The sequence below is a fragment of the Medicago sativa genome, chromosome 8 (genome assembly GCF_051527215.1).
Source record: "Medicago sativa cultivar Bolivia chromosome 8, Bolivia_mono, whole genome shotgun sequence".
Lineage (NCBI taxonomy): Eukaryota > Viridiplantae > Streptophyta > Magnoliopsida > Fabales > Fabaceae > Medicago > Medicago sativa.
The window spans coordinates 14,521,585-14,532,904 of NC_140756.1; the positions used below are offsets into that span (position 1 = coordinate 14,521,585).

The window sequence follows — 11,320 nt, forward strand, 5'->3', positions numbered from 1 at the left end:
CTTTTCACACATTAAAAATTCATAATTTCCACTTTGCATAAAAAACTCAGGGAAGGTCCTGACTTCACATGAAATGCCCATCTAAGTGTAATTTAGTGTATTTTTGTCAGTTAGGAGATGAAAATGTTTAGTACTTGTCTAATTCTCTTAGATTACTCAAAAAAAAAAAAAAAAAACACTTCAAGTTATAAAAATGTTTTTAAACAAATTTTCAAAGAAAGAACAATATTTTAACTTAAAACTCCCATAATAACTATTTAGAAACAGACTTACATAATAACTTATACACTACTGTTGAAGGAACTTAATGGAGAGTGAATCACCATTTTAGCTGTTGAACTTGTAGGGATCAACCAATTTAGTTCTCAAATTTACAATTTTGTTCTTAAAATTGAAGAACGTCAATCAAGTTAGTCCCCATCAATCAATTGAATTGATTCTTATGAATTTGCATCACAAAATTAGAGATATCAATGACAAAAGTTCTAAATAAATCTACAAAAACATGGTTCACTAGAGCATGTTTTAAACAACACGTCAGCTCGGTTTTGACCCATCAAATGGTGAAAATTGAAGAGATTAAGCATATGTTTGTTTTTGGGTCGCAATTGCACTAGATGCATGTTAAGATTTTTTATTATTTTTTTTGAAAGGGATGCACGTTAAGATAGAAACCACTATTTAGCTTATGTTTTTTCACCGTAGATTGCTTTGAAACACTTATTTCTCTGGTTGAAGCTAAACCGAACGTTCACTAAATTAATTAACATATTTAATTTCAGAGAATAATTTGTCATTTTGTAATTTGGTGACAAATTTATAAATGACGAAAGTTCTAAATAAATTTATAAAAGCACGGTTCACTAGAACATGTTTTAAACAACACGTCAACTCGGTTTTGACCCATCAAATGATGAAAATTGAAGAGGTTAAGCATATGTTTGTTTTTGGGTCAGAATTGCACTAGATGCACGTTAAGATAGAAACCACTATTTAACTTATGTTTTTTTCAATGTAGATTGCTTTGAAACACACTTATTAACACTCACTAAGTTAATTAACATATTTAATTTCAGAGAACAATTTGTCATTTTGTAATTTGGTGACAAATTATCTAACCTCTACAATTGATATGATTCATTAAACTTAAGATTTCCTAATGTGGGTTTTATGTCTCACAACACAAAAGTCATGAAACCCATGAAAAAGGTTTCCAATTCCAATGCATGTGGGACAAAATATGAAGGAAGCCAAACTCCATCAGTTGTTGGTTGGTCCCCCTCCCTTGTGATGTCGACGTACGAGGAGTACGATACGCAATATTTTCACACCCAATTTGCTTTAAAGCCTTTCATGTTTTCTTGTCTTGTTTTTCATTTTTATCACTTTTTTCTTGTATTAACTAATGACCCTCGTAACATTGTTGTCCCTTTTCTCTTTGCTACCTAACAACTATATGGATCCATGGAAAGTACGTACATTTTTCTAAGCTACTAAATATGTGTAGTAATAAATTAAAGCCACAATAGTCATTATTGTTTTTATGAGTGGTAGTGAAGTGTTTTTTGTGTGAAGAAGAAGAAGAAGAAGCAAAGTAACATGGTTAGAAGTCCTAAGGAGGTTAATAAAGGTGCTTGGTCTCGTGAAGAAGATGATATCCTCTCCAAATATGTTGTCATTCATGGAGAAGGAAAATGGCAAAAGGTTGCCCAAAATGCAGGTGCTCTGATTTTCTCTAATGCACAACTATATTATAGGTTGCCATTCAATGTGTTTTCATGAGACTTGTATCCTTTGCTGTCTCTCCAAACAAATCTTGATAGTTAGATGAATTTGAACGGCCGAGAGGTTTGTCTGGAGAGACCGCAGAGGATACAAGATTGTTCCATGCATGTCCTTAGATTTCGAATCTGATTTGGCCGTGGCAGAAGATCATGTTGTCTATTATATTTTTTCTTAAATAGCCTTCAATTGGTCTCTTTGGTTTATATGGAGTAGGTTTAAAGCGGTGTGGAAAAAGTTGCAGACAAAGATGGTTGAATTATCTCAAACCAGGTATAAAGAGAGGCGATATCTCTACCGATGAAGAGGACATGATCATAAGACTTCATCGTCTTCTTGGTAACAGGTGATTTTTATTTTTATTTTTGTTTTATCTTTTTAATTAGCTTATGCTACTCGACATAAGTCTCATAATGGTGATCTGGAGTTCGGTCAAGAGCTGAGTGAGATTTCAACGATGATTATTCTAGTCAGGAATCGAATCATCACAATTCATTCTCCTTCATTATTATAAATGACTTAAGTTTATGATATTTGTTCTATATAGATGGTCATTGATAGCTAAGAGGCTACCAGGACGAACAGACAATGAAATCAAGAACTACTGGAATACTAATCTGTCAAAGAAGTTACAAAAACAGCCAACATCATCATCATCATTGCCATCACCATCTTCTGTTTCACTTCAACACAATCATCACAAATGTGGACATGTAGCACCAGAAGCTCCAAAGCCTAGGAGACTGAAGGCTGTTCATCAATTCAAAATTTTGGAGAAGAATAGCGGAAGTGAGTATGATCAAGGCAGTGATGAAACTTCTATTGCTGATTTTCTCATTGACTTTGATCATCAAGATCAATTGATGGTTGGTGATGATGAGTCTAATTCAAAGATTCCACAAATGGAGGATCACAAGGTAAGTTTAACAAATAGTACTCATAGTTCATCATCACCTTCTGATCATTGTCATCTTTTAGCAGAAAAATTTGACCCTCAAGAGACCCTTTTGGATGTGGAGCTTAAGAAGATGGCTTCTTTTCTTGGACTTGAAAATGATTGAAGTGATTTATTGCAATGAGGGGACCAAGAGAAGAAAAAGGTCAATGAGTTGGGAATCATATAGTCTTTGCTATATGCCATTTTTATATGTATTTCCTAACTAAACATCTAACTAGATGAACAAGTTCTTGGCTTCTTCTTTTCTCTCTTGATCACCAATCCTTATACTAAAAAAATTGAATATAGTGACGGAACATTAGAGACCGAAAAAACATGAAATTCATCTTTGATTTTGTCTCTAATTGATACAAAATTATAGACGCTAAAATAGAAGATTATTTCTTTTTTCTATCACTAATTTCCGTCGATAATTTAACTTTTTCTAGTAGATATGATGCCATAATAATTTAGAAAGTGCTGGTGTTTTACAATTTTTGTTTATCAATTTTCTGTTGGGAGCCATGCCATTAATTTTTGAGTATAAATGTGCAACTATATATGAAGAGATAAAATATTCATACTGGTATGTATTATGCAAAGGATTTCAGTTTTGATAGCTTACAGAAGCAACATAACAAACAGGAGTGCTATGTGTGTAACGACTATATACTATCAAACTCGTGTATATGTGTAACCGAAATTTATGCATGTGGTTGATGCGTAGTGTGCATTAGTTTTGTAACTATCAAGCTATTTCTTACGTGTCCGGTTCAGCAAATATCAATTGCATTATATCTACTTTAAATGTCACAAATTTTCAGGTTTAAGGTCACAATAGTGCCTTCAACTTAAACAATTTAATTTTCCTAAAGAGATGCTTGCAACAATAGATAATAGACAGTCACAAATGGAAAAGGAATGCATCAATGTGAAAGCAAATTTATCCAAAAGAGAACATTGTGTATATAAACTACGGTGATTATACAATAGAAGAATTTGGTTATACTAAAGTGAATTATCCCTATTGAGGATTATTTTAGACACCTTAACAATTAATTAATGAGATAATTTTAATTAAGATGATCCACATACACATGTTACGTATAAAAAATTGACCTGTCAATATATTTCCTTGATGGTACTCTCACCAATGCTTGAGATGGTTTCTTGTCTCTAAAGTAAATTATTCATTTTGCTCATCAAAAAAGTAAATTATTCATTTTAAAAGAATATAATTCTAAAAGAGTTATTTATACCACTTGTGTTTGCATCAATCAAGACCATGTTTATAAACTTTCTTCATCATTTCATAGACGACTTCTCCGTTGATCGACGTATAAATGTATGTTTAGATTTACGATGACTTTGTTGAAATAATAAGGAGCTATTATACCACTTATGATTTTAACAAAAGTTACACTTAAGAGTTTCAATTATGATGTCATTGTTATATCGTCAATCTTACGATGATTACAAACATGTATTTCACCATGCATATCACGTTTCCAAACTGTTAGATATATTGTTTCACACTATATTTTATCATATATTATTTAGAGTTTGCATAGTTTAATAATTTATAAACATGATCAAATATTGTTTGATATCTATGTCAAAGAGAAGGTAACAAGATATATATCACAAATATAGAATTCATCTAATTTCATGTCATATATATGGACATGTTTGGACGTAGTTTGGTGCTGGATTAATCAAATTAAACCTTCCCTGGATTCACCTATGTTGAAAGGGAAATGCATTTAAATTATAACACGATTCTAGCTAGTAGATGCAACTTTATGTAACTTTTACAATGAAGTGATAGAAATCTTGACATAACCATTCAATACAAACCCGTTTTTAACTAAAATCAAATTTGCACAACCTCAAAACACTGAATTAACTAGTTATATTAGTCTATTAGTCTAATACCATACAAAGGTTTACTTTCCAATCTGTCTAGTCTAGATGCCTATGAAGTTCATTTCCATTTACGTGTAAATCTCACAAAATAGGAAAACTTATCTTTCTCCCATAATTACTCTTTAACCAACGAATATAATTTGATTAGAGACCTTCTAGGTTGAAGTTATTAATACTCACTCTATTTTTTTTTCTTTAAAGAAGTCAAAATGGAACTTAAATTACCAAAACACACTTTCTAACTAGCACAAGGAGTGCTAGAATAGAAAGCAAAAGAGTTTACAACAAAACACAAAGGAAGGCAAAACAAGAAAACAATAACAAGTACATGCCGATGCCTAAACAAACCAAAGGGTTAAGCCACCAACAATGATAACTATAAACAAAATTCACATGTCTCTTGCCTTCAGCCACCAAAAGGAAAGTAGCTTAACGTTGTCAACCATTTCAGAAAGAGAAGATGCCTTATTATTAAAAATCCTCTTACTGCGCTCTTTCCATATCACCCAACTATACACAAGTTAGATTAAGATAAGAGAAGACCGCAAACTTTTGGAACTACCTCCTAACAGGCCAAACTGCAAAAAATGATCAATCAAGTAAAATGGTTCAACTGCCGAAATACTTGGCCAACGACGCAAAAGATGCCAAATGAAACCAAAAAGAGGACAAGATAAAAAGAGATGTTGTGACGTTTCCTCCAACCCACTCTATTTCCATACTCACTTTATGTAAGTACTACTTGTATAAGTTTTTCTATTTATTTAGTACTCCCTATGTCTCAAATTATACGATGTTTTGGACATTTCACTCGTACTAAAAAATTTAATTAACTTTGTATGGGAAAGAGATATTATGAGTTGTTTTACAAAATTGTCACAAAGATCTTCACTCATGTTGGTGATTTCACAAGTCTTGATCAACATGTCATACTTTGATTTCTGGGTTAAACTACTTCCCAATTAGACGACTTTAAAAACAGTTTTATCTATTTTTTTATAACTTATGTCGATGTTCAATTTTAAATATATGGAAAAAATATTATATTTGAGAATTATAAAAAAGTTTTAACAAAAATATCGTTTACCCTTAAAAAAAATATACTATCATTTAGTTACTTTTAAATTTTATTTAAAAAAAAAAAAAACAATCCTTTTTTTCTTGTAGAATAAATTTAGGGTGACAATTTATAATACAATTATTTTTTTATCCCTCAATTATTTTTTTCATCTAATTTTATTTCAATATTTTGAACCTTTAAATTTAGGCTTAAATGCACTATTTATCCCTTAAGTTTGTAAAAGTAGCAATTTTGGTCCTCTATTAAAAAAAATGGCCAAAGACCCGACCCATGTTTAGCCCCTTTTGCAAAACCCCAATTTTGACTTGATCAATCCTACGTGTCACGCCACATGTGTTTTTTGGAATAAAAAGTAAATAAAAAAACCACATGTATATAAATGAAATTAAATAAATAAAAAAAGAAATAAAAGATGGAATGGCACGTGAGTGTTCTTCAAAAGTCTGGAAAAGAGGAAGGGAAAACATCATCAACAACAACAACGCTTTCTTCATCATCACACACAGAACAAACAATCATCAGATCTGAAGTTTGAGAAAGGAAGGAGAGAACGAACGTGAAGGTTGAGAAAACAGGTCTGAAGGTTGATGCTTTACTTGAATAAATGCATATATTCTATTCTATTGATAATTAAGATAAAGATTATCAAATTCATATTTTTTTTATTTGTTTTGTAATTGATGCGAATCTGGTTGGGAAGTTCCGTGTAACTTGTATGTATCCCTCTTGATTTACTTATTTTTTGATCAACCATATATGTCAATTGGAAGAATTAAATTATATTAAGGATGGTTACTTTACTGCTTTGATTTGATGAAACTTGTAATATAATTCTTGATATAATTGGGGAATAAATACAAGAGAAGATGATTTTCTAGTTTGGTGCTTGAAGATGGGTTTGATTGTTACGAATTTTCTGGGTTTGATGTTTTTTAATTCTAGAAATACACTTGTGGCATTTACATTTATTTTAAATTCAAAAAATACACAGCTGGCAAGTTTTTAAGTTATGTGGCGTGACACGTAGGATTGACTAGGTTCAAATTGAGATTTTGCAAAATGGGGTAAACTTAAAATTGCTACTGTTGCAAACTTAGAGGGTGAATAGCGTGTTTAATTTAAGTCTTAAATTTACTTGAATTGATTTAAAAAAGAATAAAGATTAGTTCTTCTTCACAGAAAATAGGGATTCAGTGTTCGTTCTTCTTCATGGCTGCTGCTGAATCTCCAACTTCTGTTCGTAAAGGTTACTTCTTCTTCTTCTTCTTCTTCAATCACTTAATCTTTTCTTTTCTCTTTCTCAATTTGATTTTGTTTTTATCTTTTTGTGACAGTGGTTGTTCATCTTAGAGCCACCGGTGATGCTCCTATTCTCAAACAATCCAAGTTCAAGGTACTTTTCCTTTTTAATTAATGGGTCTTTTTTATTTCTTCACAATTCGCTTTAAAAATCGTTAATTTAAACACCCTTTTGATCATGTTCGTTGGTTATGGTTTATTTGTCTGGAATTGAAATTCAAGCTTCTGGGTATGAAGATTGTGCTTAGAAATGAATTGATTCTATGGTTTTCAATAAATTGGGTGTGCAAGTTAATTAATCTTTGCATATAAAACAAGATTTTATAAGATTACCATTGTCCGTAAGACCTAGCTCAACTGAACATTTTTTGTTACCCGGGTTTTGAACCTGGGATCTCCACTATGTGTGTCTGTGAGTTTTTAGGCATTGTTTGCCACTCTGTCTACAGACAAAAAAAAAAAAAAAAAAATTGCCCTATTGCCCTTGATCTTAATTTGATTTGATGAGCATGCATTCTATTTGAGCCTGTATTTAAATTTTCCAAGATAGGAGTTAACATAATCTCTTGTAGATAAAAAATAGCATGTTTGGTCTCAAAGTGGATTCTTGTTTACCAAGCATTAGCCCAACTCTACCAATCTTGTCAACTAGCGGCACTATAGCGCTATAGTGTAGCAGAATTTGAACTTATCGCTATTGTTTCCAATATGCTATTTAATACAAAGTATTGTCAAATAGCAGCTATGGTGTAGTAGAATCCTAACAAACTGCTATTTTCCGCAATCCGTACGTTGAACTCTAGTAGGTATAGCTTCGAGTTCAACATGAGTTACCACCGCAGAAATTAGGATTTCCAAACTTTTTTTTTTTTTTTTTGAAGTAGCTAAATTAACCCACCAAATTAGTTTCCAAACATATTACATGTTGTAGGACAATTAACTGTGAGAAATTCAATGTGGTTTAGGTGAATTGGTAACGGGGGGTACTACTTTCTCTCTTTATTTTTAGGTGAGAAGGTTGTAATTGAATGGCATTGCAATTTGTTAGGGGATTTCAGTTTTGTTCTTGAGTTCTAGAGTCTGTCAATGGTATTAACTGTAATTGAATGGCATTGCAATTGAGATTGTTCATAATATTATAGTTTCTTGCCTATAATGGGGGTAAGTTCTTGGAGTAGTCTAATTATTAAAGGTTGAGAGTGTAAGAAAAACTCTAGGCCAAACTTTTGGAAATGATTCACAATAGTATTATGTTCTTGTTCAATTCATGCAGCCAACTCTACGTAGTAAGAAAAGACTAGTTGTATTTCATAGCTAACTGCACGGATTTACAATGAAACAAACAATTAAAAACTATACTCCACTAGGTAGGATTGGTGGCTACTTACTCGAGTCAATAGCGGCCATTGATTCTATCAAACTTGTTAGAGCAAAATATTTGTATATAGGTTATACTCAAGTTTTTGACATTGTTCTTTATACCTGTAACCTATACCGCATTTCATTTTAGATGCACTTCTTAATTGGGATTACACAATAATTTAAATGCTGACAATATGGAAAGAAGGGTGTAGATTTTTTTTCTGTAAGGACATTTTGTGCTTGATGCTATTACACACACACACATACACTTTCTCAGATATGAACAATGCTGGTTTGGGGTACATGAACAAAAAATTCAGTTTTAAACCGAACTCTGAAAGTTATTATATTAAGGAATGCCTGCGAAAATTGATTGAGTCTCTTATTCTATGATAACAAGTATTCTTAATTGTTGGAAATTCCGCCTTAATTGCGGTCCGCCCCTAGTCGCCTAAATTGCGACCTTTGGTTAGCCTTCATTGCAGCCTCCAACACCTTCATTGTGTTGGCTTTGAGGGGGTGGATTTAGTCCCACATCGAATAGATAACACTCTTGAGAAAAGTTTATAAAGAGGAGGAACTCCTCACCTTACAAGCCGGTTTTGTAAGGATGAGTTAGGCCCCAAATTTCAACATTAATTTTGAAGTTTAAAACAAACTTACATACATATTTGACATGGCAGATAGCTGGAACTGATAAATTTGCCAAAGTGATAGACTTTCTTCGCAGACAGCTCCACAGGGAGTCATTGGTAAACAATCACTATTTACTCTACCCCCATCTGGTTCTTTAAAGGCTCTGCATGCTCAATTTTTTGTTTTCTCGTTTTGCAGTTTGTATATGTCAACAGTGCTTTTTCACCGAACCCTGATGAACTGGTCATTGATTTGTATAATGTAAGAAATTATTGGATTCTTTTTTCCTTTGTTTTTAATATCTTCATTGAATGTAAATGATGCATATTTCTGATCCTGGTTTTGCGGTTATTAATATTTCATGCTGTGATGATTCTTCTTGTTATCTTTGTTGTGTAAAAACTGTATAGGAAAAATTGTAGGTGTAGGCCTTTTTGTGGATATCTCTTTGTTTGGCAAAAACATAAAACTTTTTGGCTTTTCTTTCTTTGTTAGCCAATATTATGATGCCTTTGCTTCTTGTTAATTATAGTTTCAATGTTGTAGTATTGTATATGACATTTTATTTTTTGAGGTGGGGATTGGTAGAGTAGTATGGTAGTTGTTGAGTTTCTCTATGAAAATTAATATGTGTAATTAGTAGGTGTCTAGATAGAAGTACTAAAGGAACCATTAACCCATAGAAAATGTGATAAGTATCCAAGCACTATGGGAACCCTCCCTTAAAAGCTAGATGTCAAGAGAGAAGTACCAAGCCACTTATACACTCATACTACTCGATGCGAGACTTGGGCACTCCATAATAATCAAATCTCTATCTAGCACTGCTCTTGAGAACTGACATCCCGGTGGCTGCACACTACGGCGCTTTACCTATCTCAGCCCTCTACAGGTAATCCTATCCAAGCTATCAGCAACCAGCAATAATACCAATTGATAATCATCCAAACACTTGAGGAACCCTCCATTAAAAGCTAGATATCAGGGGGGGAATAACCAAGGCACTTAAATACTCCACCAAGCATTTCATACTACTTAATGGGGGACTTGGACACCCCGTTACACCAAGTTCCCTATAACAATGCTCCAGCAGATTTATTTCATGTAAATGGTAGAATCTGATTATTACTTAAACTGCATATAATCGCAACATGTTAAGTAATTTTACTCTAGCATTTTCAGATTACTTCCAGTATGAGCTCATAATTATAGTCTCGTAAGTTTGAAAGAAACCTAAATTTCAGAAACAGTAGTAGAACTGAACCACGGTTGCTTTTTATCTATCCAATTTCCCTCATCAAGCATGAAAACTGCTGGTTTTGTAAGGCATGTGTCATGCTCGTTAAGCCATCCCATATGTGACAAGCCTGATGCCCATATTTTATCCCTTTTTATATTATGTTAGAGTATCTTAGTTTATCTCATAGAATCAATTTATCGTACTAGAGTATCTCTGATTATCTCCTTATGTTTTCATTTTCTCTTGTGGGCCACTTTGATTTTTCAGAATTTTGGCTTTGATGGAAAACTGGTTGTCAACTACGCTTGTTCTATGGCATGGGGCTAACACTAAAATGACAGTTGCTGGTCGATGTAATCTGCTAATTCCAAAATGTGAATATATATTGTTTTTCTTTAGTTGTTGCCACACGTTTCAGCACAAACTCAGACTTCAATTGCATACAATTAAAGTACAATATTTTTGTTGAACTTAAAGATTCTTGCAAGGTAGAAATGGAGCAAAAATTAACACGGTGTTCTTCACAATCTGTTGGTTTGAAATGCCTTCATTTTAGGAGTGTGTTTACATGTTGGAGCCACACTTTTAGTTTTTATTCATGCCTTATTTTTTTGGGAATCTATTATGTCAATTTAGTTATGGATGATGGTGGTTTAGAAACTCGTATATAGCTTAATCAATAATTGTATTGAATTGTACATCTTAGTAGTAGAACTTTGCAGCTTGATATATTTGTGCCCTACTCACTTTGAGCTTAAATATAAGCAAAATATCAAATGTATCTGATCCAAAGTTAGAGTTAATATATTTGACTTTTTTGCCTATATTTGATTAAGTAGCTGATATGAAGTTGTAAATTACAACTTCAATCAGCATGATTTCATCGAACATATATTTCCACACAATGGAAAAAGTGGGAAAAAAATATTATGAATTGAAGTGGCGTTGCATTAAAGATCATTTTACCCCGAAAAAAAAAATTGAAGATCATTTTACAACTATTTTGAGAGGATTTAAACAATTTTCTGAGATACAAATACAATATGAACTTTGCTAT

The 11,320-nt window shown here is 32.5% G+C and overlaps 2 protein-coding genes across 6 annotated transcripts; both read left to right on the top strand.

Moving 5' to 3' along the window:
- The first annotated feature begins 38 nt into the window (after nucleotides 1–38).
- Nucleotides 39–3,213, top strand: LOC146897209 (transcription factor MYB123-like). Of its 2 annotated transcripts, XM_085732648.1 has the most exons (4): nucleotides 39–1,720; nucleotides 1,999–2,128; nucleotides 2,330–2,699; nucleotides 2,764–3,213. In XM_085732648.1, the coding sequence occupies exons 1-4, from the start codon at nucleotides 1,600–1,602 to the stop codon at nucleotides 2,944–2,946; spliced, it is 804 nt and encodes a 267-aa protein (XP_085588774.1). In that variant the 5' UTR covers nucleotides 39–1,599; the 3' UTR covers nucleotides 2,947–3,213. The 2 variants fall into 2 exon arrangements, with proteins under 2 accessions (XP_085588774.1, XP_085588775.1); XM_085732649.1 differs by having other exon boundaries at nucleotides 2,330–3,213.
- Nucleotides 3,214–6,101: 2,888 nt separating this feature from the next.
- Nucleotides 6,102–10,990, top strand: LOC146897210 (ubiquitin-like protein ATG12). 4 transcript variants are annotated; one of them, XM_085732653.1, is made up of 6 exons: nucleotides 6,102–6,301; nucleotides 6,913–6,972; nucleotides 7,061–7,119; nucleotides 9,071–9,139; nucleotides 9,222–9,284; nucleotides 10,531–10,990. In XM_085732653.1, the coding sequence occupies exons 2-6, from the start codon at nucleotides 6,936–6,938 to the stop codon at nucleotides 10,588–10,590; spliced, it is 288 nt and encodes a 95-aa protein (XP_085588779.1). In that variant the 5' UTR covers nucleotides 6,102–6,301; nucleotides 6,913–6,935; the 3' UTR covers nucleotides 10,591–10,990. The 4 variants fall into 4 exon arrangements, with proteins under 4 accessions (XP_085588779.1, XP_085588777.1, XP_085588780.1 ...); XM_085732651.1 differs by having other exon boundaries at nucleotides 6,130–6,301; nucleotides 6,906–6,972; XM_085732654.1 differs by having other exon boundaries at nucleotides 6,170–6,309.
- Nucleotides 10,991–11,320: the final 330 nt, after the last annotated feature.

Bases quoted from the DNA above. Each gene is read 5' to 3' on its own strand.
- LOC146897209 (XM_085732648.1), top strand. From the start codon at position 1,600: ATGGTTAGAAGTCCTAAGGAGGTTAATAAAGGTGCTTGGTCTCGTGAA. The intron at 1,721-1,998 runs GTGCTCTGATTT...TATATGGAGTAG, and splicing joins AAAGGTTGCCCAAAATGCAG to GTTTAAAGCGGTGTGGAAAA. The intron at 2,700-2,763 runs GTAAGTTTAACA...ATCTTTTAGCAG, and splicing joins CACAAATGGAGGATCACAAG to AAAAATTTGACCCTCAAGAG.
- LOC146897210 (XM_085732653.1), top strand. From the start codon at position 6,936: ATGGCTGCTGCTGAATCTCCAACTTCTGTTCGTAAAG. The intron at 6,973-7,060 runs GTTACTTCTTCT...TTTTTGTGACAG, and splicing joins TCCAACTTCTGTTCGTAAAG to TGGTTGTTCATCTTAGAGCC. The intron at 9,140-9,221 runs GTAAACAATCAC...CTCGTTTTGCAG, and splicing joins AGCTCCACAGGGAGTCATTG to TTTGTATATGTCAACAGTGC.